Source organism: Macrobrachium nipponense, chromosome 15, assembly GCF_015104395.2.
Source record: "Macrobrachium nipponense isolate FS-2020 chromosome 15, ASM1510439v2, whole genome shotgun sequence".
NCBI lineage: Eukaryota > Metazoa > Arthropoda > Malacostraca > Decapoda > Palaemonidae > Macrobrachium > Macrobrachium nipponense.
The window spans coordinates 62,112,791-62,132,003 of record NC_087208.1 but is presented as its reverse complement, the minus strand read 5'-3'; the positions used below and the strand labels follow the sequence as shown (position 1 = coordinate 62,132,003).

The 19,213-nt window shown below is 37.8% G+C and overlaps 2 protein-coding genes and 1 long non-coding RNA gene across 4 annotated transcripts in view; 2 read left to right on the top strand and 1 right to left on the bottom strand.

The window, feature by feature from the left end:
• Window positions 1-19,213, top strand: part of LOC135195010 (beta-alanyl-bioamine nonribosomal peptide synthetase ebony-like) — a 224,106-nt gene that overhangs the window by 150,707 nt on the left and 54,186 nt on the right. The window lies entirely within an intron of this gene.
• LOC135226884 (uncharacterized) lies at window positions 3,882-11,691 on the top strand. The gene is made up of 3 exons (XR_010317305.1): window positions 3,882-3,959; window positions 8,699-8,838; window positions 11,646-11,691. It is a non-coding gene; the product is annotated as an uncharacterized LOC135226884 (long non-coding RNA).
• Window positions 18,295-19,213, bottom strand: part of LOC135226929 (beta-alanyl-bioamine nonribosomal peptide synthetase ebony-like) — a 34,146-nt gene continuing 33,227 nt past the window's right edge. The window contains exon 5 of the mRNA XM_064266610.1: window positions 18,295-19,179. Within this exon, the coding sequence (XP_064122680.1) occupies window positions 19,045-19,179 (135 nt within the window). The 3' untranslated portion in view covers window positions 18,295-19,044. The remainder of the gene's footprint in view (window positions 19,180-19,213) is intronic.

The window sequence follows — 19,213 nt, the reverse complement described above, 5'->3', positions numbered from 1 at the left end:
TGTATGTGAAAGTTTCAGCATGCTGCTAATGAGCCATCTCTGTGTAGTGTATGTATGAAGCAGGTAACGTTGAATAAGTTGTCTGCTCTGGGGCTAATAAAATTTGGAAGTTAAAGTATGAATTGTATAATATATAATATATAGATATAATATATATATATATATATATATAATGAAAGGAGCCCATAAAAACACCAAAATACAGAGAGAGAAATACTATATTTCAGAGACTGCTGTTTCCCTCTTCAGGTAGTTGAAAGAGAAAAGTTACAGAAAAGGTGGTATATATACCAAGAGGTCCTTCCACAGGTAAGCCAATTTAGGTAACTCCCCCTGATAATCTTCCTTTAATTTTCTTAAGCGTTGGTAGAATGAAAACCTGGTTGACGGTATCTGAGTCCCATGCTCCCTTTGAGATATTCATTACCTGCCTCGCTTTGATAAGGGCCGATTCCATCATTTGACTCTTGTACAGGCAGTTGCTGCTATGAATTATATGTGACAAATTCCAGTTTATACTGTGGTTATGTTCATTTATATGGTTGAAAAAAGCTGAGTTCTGTTGTCCATACCTAACTAACCGTTTGTGTTGTATTAATCTCTGGGGAAGTGATTTTCCTGTAAATCCGATGTAAGACTGGTCACAGTCAAGGTGTGGGATTTTGTAAACACCTGTATCCTTGGGGGATGTCTTTTGTTGGACGTTAATCGGGAATTTGGCTAAGGTATTTGGGTAAGTAAATGCAAGAGGGTTTGATTTCCCGAGGGTCTGGGTCACCGTCTTAATCCTGTCCAGGTGTGGAATTTTAATTTTAATTTTATTGTTGGGTGTGTCTCTGGTCTTGTCTTGAGGGGGTTGGTAGAAAATCACGTTTGCTTTGTGAATTGCTTTCTCAATTATATGGTCAGGATACCTTAAAGACGAAAACTGTTTATGAATTAGTTCAAATTCTTTTTCCAGGAAATCTGGAGAGCAAAGTCATAAGGCTCTTAAGAATAGGTTACTGGCTACGCCTATCTTGATAGGAATGTCATGATAGCTGAGGTAGTGAATGTATGAAAGTGAGAACTTTGGTTTTCTGAATATAGTAAATTTGCATTCTGTCGTCTCTGATTATTAAAACATCAAGAAAGGGGATTTTGTTGTCTGTTTCCCATTCATTAGTGCCCAGCATCAAATTTAAAGTTGAATGGGAAACAGACAACAAAATCCCCTTACTTGATGTTTTAATAATCAGAGACACGACAGAATACAAATTTACCATATACAGAAAACCAACGTTCTCACTTTCATACATTCACTACTTCAGCTATCATGACATTCCTATCAAGATAGGCGTAGCCAGCAACCCATTCTTAAGAGCCTCACGAATTTGTTCTCCAGATTTCCTGGAAAAAGAATTTGAACCAATTCATAAACAGTTTTCGTCTTTAAGTATCCTAACCAATATAACTGAGAAGCAATTCACAAAGCAAACGTGATTTTCTACCGACCTCCTCAAGACAAGACCAGAGACACACCCAACAATAAAATTAAAATTAAAATTCTACACCTGGACAGGATTAAGACGGTGACCCAGACCCTCGGGAAATCTAACCCTTTGCATTTACATTACCCAAATACCTTAGCCAAATCCCTGATTAACGTCTAACAAAAGACATCCCCCAAGGACACAGGCGTTTACAAAATCCCATGCCTGGACTGTGATGATTGATTGTGAGTTATCTGGCATCACAAGCCTGGACTGTGACCAATCTTACATCGGATTTACGGGAAAAATCACTTCTCCAGAGATAATACAGCACAAAAGGTCAGTTAGGTATGGCCAACAGAACTCAGCTATTTTCAGCCATATAAATGAACATAACCATAGTATAAACTGGATTTTGTCACATATAATTTATGGCAGCAACTGACTGTACAAGAGTCAAATGATGGAATCGGCCCTTATCAAAGAGAGGCAGGTAATGAATATCTCAAAGGGAGCATGGGACTCAGATATCATCGACCAGGTTTTTATTCAACTGACGTTTAAGAAGATTAAAGGAAGATTATCAGCGGGAGTGACCTAAATTGGCTTACTTGTGGATGGACATCTTGGTATATAATACGACCTTTTCTGTAACTTTTCTCGTTCATCTACCAGAAGAGGGAGACAGCAGTCTCTGAAATATAGTATTTCTCTCTAGTATTTTGGGTTTTTATGGGCCCCTTTCATTAAATGGAATTCTGGTATAACAGGACATTTTTACCAGTCATATATATATATATATATATATATATATATATATATATATATATATATATATATATATATATATATATATATATCTATATATATTATATATATATATATATATATATATATATATATATACTATATATATATATATATATAGTGCAAACATAATCTGAAGCATTGCAGCAATAATGTTTCTTATGCCTCATAGGTTATCACAGCTAATTCCTAATTGAAAGTCTATATTGTTATTGCTTGTTATGATAACATTACTAAAAATACAAAATAGGAAGACATAATGCTAATGCATGATCACATCAGTAAATTGCAGTTGTAATCGTACTATACATGACAGTGCTATAGTGCGGTATAGCCACATTCCAATGAATTAATAACTTTGTAATATACAATAACTCTGCTGTAACAACTTGAAGATCATTAGCATAGGGAGTAATAATAAGTTTTTCTACTAATACTAAATGAAGACCTCCAATAATGTTAAAAACAAGGACATATGGAAACATAAATTTTTGTAAATACAAGAAAATATCAAATAAAGGAATACTATTAATAATATAACTTCTAAATTACATTACTTGCAATAGAAGTAATGTGACATAATATATTGTAGCGTAATATTACTTGTAATACAGAATATTAATGTAAGCTATACTACGTGAAACAATAGAATTGAGTTGAGGACATTGCAAAGACTACGGAAGCATCTGAAACCCATCAGTTATTTCTGACTCCATGGCATTACTAAATAAGCCAGTTGCAGTGAAATTATTTACCATTAATACTAAGTAAATTGTATGGCCCGTTTTTACAAAGTACAAGTGCAATATGCTTTACCATAGTATGCTTGAACGGGATGAACATAAACTACGTATTCACATAGTGGTATCATAGAAAATGAGACAAAATCAGTGCTATAATAGAAAACGAGATCTAATTCATGGAAGACTATTGTAAATAAATATTCTCTGGGCAAACAACGTTTCAAAACATTACATAAAATGGTTTAACTAATAACATCAAAACAAAGCAGCAACTGGTAATTCCAGATTAAAATTTATCACCAATATGAAAACCAAGTTGCTTTTTACGATTCCTAATATCTATTATCGATAATAATAAACAGCAAATCCCATCTTGATAATAATAAAAGGACATGGCTAAAATGATCGAGCAAATACCTGTCACTGAGGAAATGACAGTCCTTTATTAGTATTAGATTACCATGAAGGGGTTGGCATTTATGTTTTATTGAAGGACATTTCTTGTAACATATAACCTGCCACTTTGCAGTAACATAAACCTATCAAAGAAGGTAAAAAAAAGTGTTAAAGTACACTCGCGCATATCTGGAGTGAACAGATCTCTTATCTCCGCTGTTATACGTTATGACAATTAAAATTACATTTGAAACTCATAGAATTATGTATTGATAAGAACATTGTTAAAGTTTCACGGAACGTTACACGTTTCTAAACAAAAACATTGAAAATAAAAATCTACGCAGTCTGCAACAACCGACGATAATTTGAAACCAATCTGTAGATGGAGCCACTTGTTACAAGGACGAGCAAGCACTGAGAATAAGTGTAAGTATATGAATGCGGTATCCCTTCGGCAGCGGCTACCTTTACCTCTGAGGTGAGAGAATAATCGGCGGTCTGTTCATATGTCGGCGCTGGCGACGTGAAGTGATTCAGGGTTAGTGTCTGCGATATTCAGTTTTGTTGAGGTAAAACTGTAATATGTTCAGTTTTAGGGTTTAGTTTTGGTCAAAGAATAGAGTATAGAAATGAAATGTGCCTTGTACTGTACTGAACCCCTGAGTAGGAATCACGAAAGTAATTCCGTATTGGTACTGTTTAGGTGTTTAGCTTGTATAAATTCTGGGTATTTTATTTATGGACATTAATAATGTAGCGTATTTTAACTTTGTTCACTGTTAAGGAAGTGATAATAAAACGCTTCTCAGTACATTATTGTCGCTAATGCATACTTACAGAGAAATAAAAAAACTTAAGATTTTACCTCGAATTTTTCCTAAGTCGGGAGAGGTGTTTCCTCTACGGTTATGTTTACTTTTAATGAGCCCTCTAACTTACTTACGCAAACAAAAGCAGTTCCAGTTACTCATTATTGGCTGAGAGGTGTGACATCGTTATGACGTCATGGGTTTCATAACCAATTACGAACGACTTTAGTCGAAAACTAAGTTTCACTAGCATTTCAGCGGAGTAATAGTTACCTGTCCAGTGTCCAGTGGTATCCTTGTTTGGGTAAAATTAGTTTCAACCATTATGGGAAAACTGGAATAAAAATATATTTGTTGCATCAGAAATAATGTAGTTCCAACGGATTTAATATTTTTGACTGCAAACCATCCGATTTAGAGATTTACTGTGTAATTGGAGTTATAAACGAGTTTTTCCAGAAAAAGGTGAATGTCCAGGAGAAGGCCCCACCCGTTTTTCAAGTATTAACGAAGAAAAACGGCAAAAAACGACCAGATTGGTGTTGCACATCGCATAGAAACATGAGGAAATGAATAAAAAAGAAACTAAGAGTTACTCTTACACACAAAATCCAAGCATAAACCTACTACTTCAATTATGGGGGATCCCAGTGGGAAGCGGGGTTTTTTGGGTGGGGGGAGAGAAAAGTGATTTCGGGGCACTACCGAACCTAATACAACCACCTAACCTTACCCAGGGCCCTGTACCCCTTTTACCTAGGCCTAGCGGGGAGGGGGGGGGGGGGGGGGGGGGGCCGCTCCCCCCCCTTAAGGCCACTACCTAACATCCATCAAACCAAATGCAAAGTGATGGTAATACTGTATACATCGTTATACTACCACCATTATAATATACTCTATAAATTAATGAAGCTTACCTTAAACTGTTGGTTGATAAAAGATGTGCTGCTGCTTTGAGGAAAACTTGAAGCCGTTGCAAGGTTCCCTGACATGCAACTTAATTTAAAGTAGGAAGTGGCCAGGTACCCGACGACCACATTGCACTGCAAACAATCGGTAGGAAATCGAAGGTCTGTCAAATTATGCCAGAAGGGCCAGCCACTGCCTGTGCCATAGGTACAGGAAGACAAAATGCCGTTTTTTTGCTCCATTATTCGAGTACTTCAGTCAAACAAGGATACCAGGTTGGACACTAGACAGGTATAACTTTTTTTACTCCGCTGAAATGCAAGTGAAACTTAGTTTTCGACTAAAGTCGTTCGTAATTGGTTATGAAACCCATGACGTCATAACGATGTCACACCTCTCAGCCAATAATGAGTAACTGGAACTGCTTTTGTTTGCGTAAGAAAGTAAGTTAGAGGGCTCAATGAGTAAACATTACCGTAGAGGAAACACCTCTCCCGACTTGGGAAAAATTCGAGGTAAAAACTTATTTTTTTTTCTCTGGAAGTATGCATTAGCGACAATAATGTATTGAGAAGTGTATTGTTATCACGTGCTTTACTCGGGAAAAATATCAATATAATAGATTTCCCATATTGGTTGAAACTGTAATACCCTTGTTTGACTGAATACTCGAATAATGAAGCAAAAACCGGCATTTTGTCTTTCTGTAGGTATGGCAGAGGTAGTGGCTGGCCCTTCTGGCATTAATTTTGACAGACCTTCGATTTACTACCGATTGTTTGCAGTGCAATGTGGGTTACGGTGAATTTTATCATTATTTGTCTAGTGGTGGTAAAGAAGTTGGTTGAATATGGTCAGACATAATTTAATTCTAAAGCAAAAAAAAGTGTTGTGGAGCTATTTGTCGGATAGACTACAACAGAAACGCCTTTGGTTGTGATCGCTCTGTAGGGACGAAAGGACGTCGGCGTAAGCGATGCGACACCCAAATCCATCCGCCACAGTAAGTAGCCTTACTGTAACCCCTGTGGCTAGTGCGCGCAGCGCAACATTACCTCTTGCCAGAACATGTCGAGCTTGCCAAGAATCTTTAAATATGCGGATAAGGCGCGAAGCGCCGTTCCGCCACGGCCTTATCGATCGTCGCGGATATGTAGTCGCTCCCTAATTTATTTGTTGTAGTTTTGTTATCGCCGCCATATTGGTTTTGGTGTTCTTCCCCCGATTTCAGTCGGCGGTCAAGTGGGCCCGCGAATCTGTAAGTGCTCCAGGGATAGGTCCATTTTTATATGTTTGAATGTTATATTTAGTTTTTTTTCCTCCATTTTTGCTTTCCAAGGTGGTTCCCACAGATTGTTATCTATAGGGGGAGGGGTGGTGGAAGGATAAGTATTCATTTGCGATGGAAATAAACCTCAAAATCTTTCAATCACATCACAATAAAACAGAAAAACCTATATTTTATGTTGAAAGCAATTAATGTCCATAAGTAAAATAATACCAAATTCTGTTATGATTTTAGTAAGATTGTACAGTTTTAGGTTTCAGTTCTCTGCGTTGACTAAAAATGAACTTAATTAGGTTTGTAAATCTTGGACTAAAGGTGTCGGGCTGCAGGGTTTAATTTTTCTTTAGTTAAAGTAGTTAGGTCACTTACGCTAAGGTCACACATTCACGTATCAACGCACGCACGCAGGCTCATGCATGAGCGGAAATTGGTAGTTGGCAACAGATTACGTCGGTAAACCGTAAATGTAACTTAAAACATACGTTAAATCGTATATGTATAATGTACGGTGACGGGTCGTTCGGGCTCTAAGCTCCACCCACTAGGGCACCGTAGCCTGCTTCAGTTTTGAAATTTTCAGTCTTGGGTGGTCACGCCAATTGTCACCTGACATAGCTCCAGGCATTGCACGTGGGACCCACAGTGACTACTGCAGGGTAGGCGCTAGGGTCACCTGCTTTGTTTGCCGTAGTTTTCTTTCCGCCACGAATCCCGTGGGCCTCCTAATTGCGCTGTAGCCTATGGGGAAACAGATTCGCACTTTCACAACCCCGTATGACATAAACGCTGTAGCGTGGTATAAAAGGTCAGGTCGGCGCCCGTGCCGGTAGATCTAGGGTACCTATCCGCAGCGGCCCAGACTATGGTAGTTGCGGTTTTTCTATGCAGTTTTACCTACTGAACAATTTTAAGTTTTTATTCGGACGACTAATTAACCCCCGTAATTAACCCCCATGGGGCCAGTCCTAAAGCTAATACTTCAGAAGCACTCCCGCACTGGATATTAAAATAATCTCTTACATGGAAAGAGCATAATGAAAAGCAATATAAGCAATATAAGTATAGTCATTATATGAGATTGAACGGGATGGAATTAAATGAGCTTGACAAGTTTTTGCCTCAAATTTTTCCTAAGTCGGGAGAGGTGTTTCCTCTACGGTAATGTTTACTTTTAATGAGCCCTCTAACTTTCTTACGCAAACAAAAGCAGTTCCAGTTACTCATTATTGGCTGAGAGGTGTGACATAACCAATTACGAACTACTTTAGTCGAAAGCTAAGTTTCACTAGCATTTCAGCGGAGTAATAGTTAACTGTCAAGTGTCCACTGGTATCCTTGTTTGACTGAATACTCGAATAATGAAGCAAAAAAAGGCATTTGTCTTCCTGTAGCTATGGCAGAGGCAGTGGCTGGCCCTTCTGGCATTAATTTTGACAGACCTTAATTTCCTACCGATTGTTTGCAGTGCAATGTGGGTTATAGTGAATTTTGTCTAGTGGTGGTAAAGCTGTGATTGAATATGCTGAGACATAATTTAATTCTAAAGCAAAAAAATTGAGTGGAGCTATTTGTCGGATAAACTACAACAGGAACGCCTTTAGGTGTGATCTGCCACAGTAAGTAGCCTTACTGTAACCCCTGTGGCTAGCGTGCGCAGCGCAACATTACCTCTTGCCAGTAAATGCTGTGCTTGCCAAGAATCTTTAAATATGCGGAATAGGCGCAAAGCGCCGTTCTGCCACGGCTTTACTGACAGCACACATGAATCGATCGTCGCTGATATGTAGTCGCTCCCTACTATTTTGTTGTTGTTTTGGTATCGCTGCCATATTGGTTTTGGTGTTCTTCTGCCGATTTCGGTCGGCGGTCGAGTGGGCCCGCGAATCTGTAGGTGCTCCCAATTATTGCTGCTGCAAAGCACTCCTTTCTGGTATTTCCCCACCCTAAACTCCCGATTCCCTATTGGGGGCCCCCTAGCTTGTTGGGTGGTAAAGGAGGTTAAAATAACTTTTCCTCAAGAAAACAAGATGAGATTCACTGAAAAAACACCAATAAATGAAGGATTGTTAATTCTTTTAGAAAATGGTGATGCGGCTTGCTTCTGAAGAATTACCAGTTTAGTACTGGCCCTTGGGGGTTAATTACAGTCGTCCGAATAAATATTACTTTAAATTCTTGTTCAGTGGGTAAAATAACATAGGAAAACTTAAATTGCCATAGTCTAGGCCACCGCGGATTGCTTCTGTAGAAATACCCTTCTTCCACCTACAGGAGTCTTGAGTTCGATGAGATAGTGATGACAGCGACACTGAAGACTACTGACGGACAGGGTATAGTGGATATGGAACATATTCTACTTCAAGCCCCACATCGTCCGTCAGAAGAAGCCCAAGATGTTGGGACTACCAGTGGTATGTATATTATATAGTGTTTAACTTAATTTTTTTTTTTATTTGTTGAAAATATAAAATATTTTACAGTACATGCTGAATTCTACCAAAGTGAATTTACAACCTGGATTTTCAGAATGTAATATTTTTACAATCTCTCATACATGTTCAATCATTTACTGTGCATGTGGGATTTTCAAAACTGCCATACATCGCCGAATGGATGTTTTAAGATTGCAGCCTTCAGTTAGTTCTGTTTGCTCATAGAAGCAATTGGTTTTCCTTTGGTGGTATTAGTTTAGTTTAGGATGCAATGCAAGTTCTGGATGCAATGCAAGTTCTAAGTGTTAGAATCCATATTCTTTTTAGGGTGTAATTGCCTACGTAACATTATAGTACCTGGGATGTCAAGTCTGCCAAAATTTTCAGTTTCGCCCCGATTCTAAGGATTAGTACTTTAGTAGGTAACCTGGGTGTAATTTTATTTGATCCCCACAGGAGTAAAGATTTAAACTTAACAATTAGAAATATTTGACTGGGGAACGGTACTTTAAAGATGCTTAAATTATAACTTTACGGTAACGGCGGAACATAAATTGTCTTTGGTTTTTAGCATATTTTCAATTCCGAAATTCTTGCGGCTAATGTATTACTAAATTTTCATACCTAGTTTTTTTTGGCTCTAGTAAAGATAACTTTAGTACCATTGCGGTACAGTGTTTCACGAATGGGAAATTTTATTAAGGTGAAATGGTGGTTAGATTCAATTACTTCACTGATATTTGAGCTTGTTATATATTTAGAGTAACTAAACATTCCATTGTTTTTAGTCCTGAACTGTAGTATTCGGTGGCGACGTTGCTGACAGTAGGCTACATTCAGAGGGTGGTTTGTTTTACTTCATTATCGGTTTTAAGCTTAATTTAAAACTGGCTTACATAGCTGATTGATATGCTAAACCCAACTTTACTTTTCTACTTGGCCCCATCAAGGTTTGCTGTGTCACTTGGTATTTTTAATTTTTGTTCACGTACTTTGTAATTCGTCAGTTTGAAGTTGGCTGACAGCAGTATGAAATGTAGAAAAATGCAATACGAACATGCTTTGTATTTTGAACATTGTTGACACTACATTGAAACTGACTCCTCAAGGGTGTTGGAATGTTGTGCGAATGTTTCTTTGTGATGAGTGATTAGGTTGGCGTACCTTATGCTGTTAAATACAGGCTTGGGAGAAGTCTCTGCTCAAGCCTAGACTGGTTGTAGACAAAAAATTACATGGAATCTAAACTGTAATCTTCCATACATTGAACAAAAACCCCCAAAATATGACTTGGCAAGACCTTTTAATAATTTTGGAACTGCCTCTTCTGCCCGGCGGTTTCAATGTGTATTCATGACTATATGGAACAAATATTTAAGGTATTTAAGGTGGGGTAATGAGTAATGAATGTTGTGTATGGTGGTATAAAATGTGACACTTAGTTTAGTTTTAGCGTTTTAACATAACACTGTGCTGCACTAAGTGTTTGGAGGTATTTCCAGTTTTTTATATATAGGTTTGCTCTTCAATTTTTTTCTCCAAACATCTAGCTTGTTTGGCTGAGCAGTTCTTGCACTGCATCAAAATAGCTTGATCATAACACAAGTCATCTGTATACTCTGGAAAATTTTTCCCATGCAATGTACCTCTTAAGCTTAAAAATTAATTTCCCATGCAATGTACCTCTTAAGCTTAAAAATTAAGTGTTAATAGAGGTATGTACGGCTGTTCTGCGTTTGGTGTCAGTGGGATAATCTGCGACCAGTCTGCGTTACTCGTTAATGAGTTAATCAGACTAGTACTATGCCAAGTACCCCATTGTGTGCTTCATAGAATTTAATAATTTAGTTGGTTGGAGATCAGTGATATGTAACTAATAGAATTGGAGGATAGTTTTTAAAAAATCAAACTTAGTGATTGACGTCAGTTGCATACTTGGTTGTGCTTGCTAATTATCCATTTGAACGTAGATGAAGCTAGTGGCTCCGTATTTACTGAGTATGCTTATATTTGTGTGCAGTTTTACTTCTGAATAATTTGCCATGTAGGCTTCAAAGTTTCTGGGTAATTGACAGTACCTACAGTATTTGTAATGCAGTTATTATTGTAAGGTTCATATATAGCGGAAGAAAGTTAATTGGCACAGATTACAAGATTGATATTGAAGCCTTGCTTAACAACAAAACTAGTGTATAAACTTAGGTCCTCAGAGGTGGTGATTCGTAATTAGCTTTAGCTTGCTAAACAGCGCTATTGAGCATGTACGCAGAGCTGTCAGTTTAGGTGGATGTGGTTAGGTGGATAACAATGTATGCAGTCCATTTGGAAAATTTGTTCATTATTGGTTTTGTAAATTCTTAGCTTTGTAATTAAAGTCCGTATGAACTCTTCCTGGCATTGTGCCAGTGTACTGGCTTTTGAGGGCTACGTAGCTTTTAATGTTACTGTGTTCAGGGCGATATCTCCTAATTTATAGGAATGGGTTGGTTGATGCCGATTTAACGTGTAGAGGAGAATGAATAGGCATAAGTCTGTTCACTCTGAATATTAACTTAGAAGTATTTAGTTATTTTCTATAACGTGAACTGACATTCTAATCTGGAAGTTACTTTTGAATATAAGAATTTTTGGTTGCATTACAATCTCTAGAACACCAGTTTCTAAAGATTTTAAACTGGTATACTTAGTTTTAACGGTTTACTCGACATTGGTTAGGGTTTATAGCCTTCAAAGTAGCCGTTCTAGTTGTCCTCGGCGCCTCCTGAGTAACTTTTTTTATTTTTCAGATTTGTACACCAGAATGGAGTAGCAGAGCAGTTCTATGCGAGAGGTTATCTTGGGGGCAAACCCGGCGTGTCAACCTCGTCGTTGCGACGTCGGCAAGAACTATTCTATAAAGTGTTATCTGAATATTAAACATAAGGAATCTACCAAGATCTACCCTACGTGTTTTATAAACTTTAAGACTGATTAAAGTAAGAATTTTATAAATAAAATCTTGTTCAAACTAATACAGTATACTAACAATTTAGTCTTTGATTTTGTCGTCCGTTATCTGGTGTTGGCCGATGTAGCTTCAGAAATACTATTAAGGTGTATGTTGGTACCTTAACACTCGAAAATAAGTGACATCATAAGGGTAACTTTAGTTACTTTTGAAAGAGTATTTGGTAACTTTTACTTGACAGTGTTCATACTTTCTATCTCGGAGCACTCAACGTTGTCTATTACATATTCATAAGGGAATTTTAAACTTATCACCCAGAAAAATAACTAGTGCATTGTTACTGAACGTTGAAAGTGGGAAAATTGCAAAAACCAGTAGAAAATTGAAGAGGTAAAGCAGGAAATTAAAATATTTATTAATTGTACCAGACAAACTGCCGTGCTTTGAGAGTTAGTGGTTTAATCAGCAGCTAGTTTTAAAAACTGAATAGAATTGTGGCTCGCAAAGTTCCAAGAACAGCCTTGAGAAAAATCTAAGACCAGATAGTCGAAGGCTAGAAGTGACGACTTAACTATATTGACTTATTGGGCTTATGTAGTTTGTAAATCGGGCATTTGAAGTTTGTAGTTGCTATGGCCTATTTCTCAATGCCAGTAAAAAATATGCTTGCAAGGAAACCTTTTAATCTTTTCTATAACTGCTCTAGATGATCGGTTGACTGTAAAGAACTGCTTAAAGTAGGGGTACGCAAAGCCTAGAAAATTCAAACTAGCAATAGTACAGAAGAGAATTCCTGGCTACGTTAATAAAGATGCTAAATGACTAGGCTTTGCTTTTATGGTGCCGACGTCAGTCTACTGCCCGAAGTTGATTAAGCTCATAATTCAAAGGTCTTAAACTGGTTTCTAGTTTGTATTATAAACTGCCATTGCATGAGTTCTTTTCCTAATAAGACTTGTGTAGAACACTGACCGGGTTTTTTTTTCTCTTAGTGCGGACACTGCTCAGGCTGTGGTTAAGACTAGGCCTTTCTAAGGAAAATTTCTGATTATCGTAGCTCCTGTATTAGTGATAAGTGGAATAATTGCTTTGTAAAACACTGCCTCCCAACTCTCCACTCAAAACCTTCAGATACACTATAGGCTTGGCTTAGATCACTAATTTTAGCGTTTATTTCTGAGACATGGCTTTTAGGTTTGGGCCAGTTCAGAGAAAATGCTTGCTTGATTTTTGTCGTTAACACAACAGGACTGATCGTAGGTGTCAACCACTGTGGCTTCAGTTTCTGGTTCTCGTAGCACGGAGGGTTGGGCTTATATGGTATATTGATCACCGTAGAATTAAATAGCGCTCACCATCATGATCAACTGTACTTCTGGTGATAGTTCACTCTCGACGTGGTTAGGAAGTAATGTAAAGCCGTTGGTCCCGTTGCTTAATAACCGCTGGTTTCATGCAACGTAAAAACACCATACAATCAGTCTTGGTTGACGTGAATATATCGGACTGATGACCTAGCATGTTAAGAGTATTTCTAGGGCACCCCTTAATTTAAGTGTACACCAATCCTATAAACTTAGTTTGGCCGTAGAATATGAACTTTTTGCAAAACATGGGTTCAAACGGACATAAGTATACTGTTAAATCAGAGTTCAGTGTAATTTTTTGAAAATGAATGGGGCTAAATCTCAGATTGGGTATCATTGTATATAGCAGAGCTCAAATATATAGGCGTATATCAAATGTCCTTACTTGGACATGAAAAATTTTTTATGGAAATAACGGGAGATGGGGTAATAGCATCAGAAGTACTGTAGTAAGTTATTGAGCGCGCGCAACCATCCACACACACGGAGGCATGAAATTTCACGCTGGCTGGTGACTGAGCAAGCCTACCTTAACCCCTGCTTAATCCCGTATAAGTGGGTCTTGCTTAACCCTATGGTATAATTTAAATGGTGGTGTGTTTGTGGGTTTATGCTCAACAGACTAGTTGTGAGTGGAGCGTACTTTGGGGCTTGGAATTGAAATATCCAATAAGCACCAGGTCATGTAGATCATTTGGTGCTTTGCAAAGGCCTGTCCACACGACCGGCCTGATCGGCGTGCTCCGGGGTTGACGGGCAAATTCTGGCCGACTTATCCGTGAATGTCGTCCACACGGGTGATGCGATGGAGAGGTGGGCGTGCCCGATGATGCCAGTAATGTGTTCAGTGCGGTACAATAAACATGGTGCCTACCGCAAAGAAGAAGATAGTGTAGCATGATAATTGCTTTGTGTGTGATGAAAAAGAAGAGAATATGGTGCAAAGAATGGCTCGGTAAAAGAAATGTATATGGTTAACGTACGTCTGCCAGGGTCGAAGCTCAAGCCATCGGGCACCACCATGGTGATTTTTCTACAAGGACCCATCGGGCAATTTGACGGTTTTGCCCGTCAATGTGTGCCCGTTATGGCCTGTCCACACAAGCGTGCCTGATCGGCGTGCTCCGGGGTTCACGGGCAAATTCTGGCAGGCTTACCAATGAATGTTGTCCACACGGGTGAGGTGATGGAGAGGTGGGTGTGCCCGACGATGCCAGTAGTGTGTTCAGTGCGGTACGATAAACATAGTGCTTACCGCAAAGAAGATGATAGCGTAGCATGATAATTGCTTTGTGTGATGAAAAAGGAGAAAAAGAAGAGAATATGGTACAAAGAATGGCTCAGTAAAAGAAAGTATATGGTTAACATACGTCTGCCAGGGTCGAAGTAAAAGCCATCGGGCACCACCGTGGTGATTTTGCTACAAGACCCATCGGGCAATTTGACGGTTTGCCCGTCAAGTGTGCCTGTTAGAGGGGAAGTCCGCCGATCATGCCCGATCGTGTGGACAGGCCTTTAGAGGGGAAGTCCGCCGATCAGGCCCGACCGTGTGGGACAGGCCTTTAAGCTACTTGTTGTCAGTGACTGATTTTTTAGGTATGTGTATTTGTTGAAGGAAGTATTCTGCTAGGGTGAGATCTTGAAGGCGAGGTGGGGGGAGAGGTTAGGCTCGGAAATGCTCTATTGCGTGCGAGTTGCGACTGTTGGGGCAGGTATACATGGGATACTGAAAAACGGATATGACAAGCTGGACAGAGTTGGAGGGAATCCGTTCATCGTTTGGGGTAAATATATGGTTGTATATGGTAGGTTTAACTGCTCGGAGCTTGTTCGCGATACTAGTCAAGGTGCCTGCGACTTAGTAGGACTTTGGGTCCAGTGCAGTGTCTTAGTGAGAATTCCTTATGTTTTAATGTTCCAGATATTCCTAGACTCATCAGTTCTTTAAGACGTGATTTTTTGTATACATTAACTTTTAAATTACTAAAGTTTCAAACCACTTTTCTAAGTGTACATAAACATTTCCTTCATGTTAATTTGCCCTTATTTTCTTTATTGCCATAACCATAATGAAAGAGGTAAGAGTGTAATGGTAACAAAGTGGAAGTTTCATATAACCTCATCCTATTGCCATACCATATTTAGCACTGAATGACCTTAAGGTGCTGTTGTCTGGTCTGTTCCTAAATTCGATGATGAGCCTCTTCTGTAGACTTTTCTTTTGCAGGGAATAACTAAAGACTTCAGTTGTAAACACAATTAACTCTGAGCTAAAAATGAGCAGCAGTCCGCTGGTATAAGCTAAACTTCATCCTTGAAACTCTTAAACTGTCAATTATAAACTGCACGAATATAGCCAAAAGTAAAACGCTTAAACTACATAGAGCAGCTGTTCTACCAATTTCAGGCAAGGGAGCCAATTGAATAAATGGCTCTACATCAGACTATTGAAAAGATTAGAGCCAGTTCACAATAATGAACTTGATGAATCTGCAGTGAAATACATAACCTATGCAGAGTAAAATTGACAAACAGGCTCTCCCCACGACACTTGGTAACCAATGTACAATAAAAATTCGGGCAAGTGACTCCTGAAGAGCTTTTAATGAGGTTTTTATAAGCAGTCCTCCATAATCATTCAAAGACAGATAATTTACTTATGTTCCCGGATGGTGAACTGTTGTCATAAAAAATTCTCAAGTTGTGTAATGACAGCATGTCAGATTATTGGTGTATTCCGTGGCAGACATATCTATGAATTGTTCAATGTCTACAAATCATTTAGCGCTGAAAATGTACCTGATAGTAACTGATTTTAAATGGTCCTTGAATGAAGATCTGAATGGAAGTAACTCACTTTAATTTTTTTCTATATATAGCTGATAGGTAAGATGGTGAAAGAAGAGAGGGCAGTTTAACTAGTTAACCAAGGTAGGGAATAGTTTAGAAAGTTAAGTATTAGTAAGAGTAACGTAAAATGTGGTTTATCCACAATTTTATTTGGGTAAGGGTACAATTTTTCTAACTAATATTAACAATACAATAATGATTTTAGAATTAAAATACGGTACTTCTGCCGTCACAGAGGACAGTGGACAGATTCTTAATTGTCTTCTGGCCACCTAATTTATTCACAACTGAACCTGAACTGCACATTTAAAATTTTACGGTTTGTATACCTCGACTGAGGGAGACCGCCAGTAGCTGCAAAAAAGGTAACCACCTCGTCTTTCAAAAAGTGGTTTGCAATCTGATATGGCTCATCCTCGTGACCAGGATAAATCATAACTGCTGATTGTACATTTTCAACGCTAAATGACCCTGAATCAGACCTATACTATATTACTATAAATTCAATTCATTAACTCCTTAGCTCTTTAATTGTGGGCTTAATTTGTCTTCATATACAAATTTCCATTTTTGGTCTTAATTTTGCGATACTGTAACGTGGGACTATTCTGAATCGGTTAATCTTTCAGGAGGATGGTCTCCTATGCTAATTTGACCAAGTTTTTCCCAGACATTGAGTTTTGGCACGCTCTACCACAGGTAGTCTTTCTTGGCATTGGGACAAATATTTTCTTGCATGCCAACTGTTGCTTTTTTCTTTATTTGTAGTTACATATTTCGTTTTTTCTGTAACCTGTCAAACCAATGAAATGCTTCATGCATTTATATTTTGTTCTTTTGTTATATTAGTGTCTTACATCTCCTTGAACGTAGTACAGTACAGTGTTGTTAGGTATGTTTTATCAACACAAATCTTGTCTGGTGCAAAGTTGACAACCATTAGGCTCCCAGTAGTTCAGGCTAATACGAAAGTTCCTATCACATGAACGTAAGAGCTGTTACAGCAAAGTATCTAGGCTATAACCTGAATGCTCTTAAGTTTATGAAGCCTTTTTATTATAGTTTCCTTAGTTTTTGAAGCCTTTTTATCAGTTTCCTTAGTTTTTAAAATGAATGTTGCTGGCATATGAAAGTTTTTTTAGTAGACAGTACAATGCAAAGCTCATTTAAGCCTGTAGCTTCGATGTCAGTTGATAGATTTTTATTTTAAAAGTTCGAATCTTGGAAATCTATAGGCTCGTGTAAAACATAACACAAATAGGATAGCATACGTTTGTGTAAGAGAATATTTGCTGGTAAATAATGTTTAGCCATAAATGGCAATTTTCCTTTGTAAGTCTGGTGTACTGTAGACATTGTAATTAAGGGTATTTGTAGCATCCATTTGGCTCGGCTGCAGCCACTTTTTAGCTTTTTACTTTACCTCCATTCCTGGTGCTTTTTTTTGTTGTTGTCCATCCCCTCTTAACTATTACAAAGTGCAAATGAGGAGTTTCTCCAAGTTCCACCTACTGATCCGTGTATTTCTTCTTAAGTATGTAAATGATCTCTATATTGTCCAACCATTCCAACTACCTCGCTTCAATGCACTGAATGACCCAAGTGCCCCCAAATGCTTGGCTTCTCAACCTGAATTTCACATACAACAGTTTTTGAAGTAAATTCTTGAAAACATGCATGCATACCCTATGAGCAAACAACAGTAGTCTCTCATTAGAAATCATTTTTTCTTTGACCACTTGTAAGCTTGAAGCTACTATTGTAAAAAATGCCTTAGAATATTAACAATAAAACATAGCAGCACCCCAAACTTAACGAATGATTTGGGGGTCTGAGCTTTTGTTGAGTAATACAGACCCTATTATGTAGCTTATGTTGAACATTAATATCCAACAGCTAACGGTAACTTGAAGCCTCAAGTAAATTATACTTGAAACTGGTAATTCAAAACTGTATTGATCTAAAATGCTTTAAGTCTGTAAATAAAGCCTATCAAAATACCCATTGTAGTCATGTTGCTGGGTTAGCTTAGCTTGCTGTAATGGCATGTGTTTGTCTATATAGGTAGTTCTTTCACACAATGTTAAATATTTAAGCACAAAACCCTTTTAACAGTTAATGATTTTAAATAAACTTTGCAATATCCACTTCAAAGCATCCAGCTACTTAAAAGAAAAATGCAATTATGGAAATATATTGGTACTGAGGATAAGCAATGAAGTACATTAAATAGTAATTTTCAATTTCTTTTAATTACAAAAGATATGGTACAATAATTGAACACAATGTAAGACTAGTTTTCAGCCTCCAATGATGGCATTTATATTGCTACACAACTTTTGCTGTATGTATGTACGGTAGTTCCAATCATACCTTGGCAATAACTTATCAATGAAACATGGAGGCATGGGCAGACACTTTCTGAAAAACAGTATGCTTTAAATACTGTGCTAAGCTTAAAATATGAGATAAATAAAACATTCTTAGAGTGTATGTTCTTAAGGAAAATGATTACCCAAGGATTGCATCATTATGATCACAAATGTTCTATTTTGACACTGCAATTTAGCCTCAAAACGTGCCAATTAATTATGGGACTTATTCAGGTTCTGTATTTTAGCAAAGGTTTCCAACTTTTATATATAATTTATCTTTTCAATAGGAAAATACAGTAAAATACATTTTTAATTTAATATTTACAACTACACATTACATATTTACAACTGGCACTACCAAGTTCTAAATTTATCAAGTACTTTTTTTATATGGTATGAAGTACTTTTATATTCATCTGCTATGTACTCTTATCATACATTTATAACAGCTGATTACAGAGGCACGTGACACAGTGACATTATTACTCCAGATAACAGTCACTACCACAGTCATAGACATATCACAAACATAATACAAACACTGTATGGTTGCTAAGCAGTAGAGAGGTTCGATACAGTGAAGATATGGAGGAATGAGGGAAGCTTAAGAACAGTTAGAATACTAGGTCATGAGAACTGCTTTCATTCAAAGGGATTTTATCATGGCCACAAGGAGCAGGTCATGAGGAAGTCTTCCAAAAGGCTGTCGACCCTCATACCAAAAGGAGGCCACTCGCACAGTGCCTCGCCGTCGATACCCTAAGTAGTTTTCACATAACATCTGGAAATTAAAAAGAATAGTTTCATGTTATGTC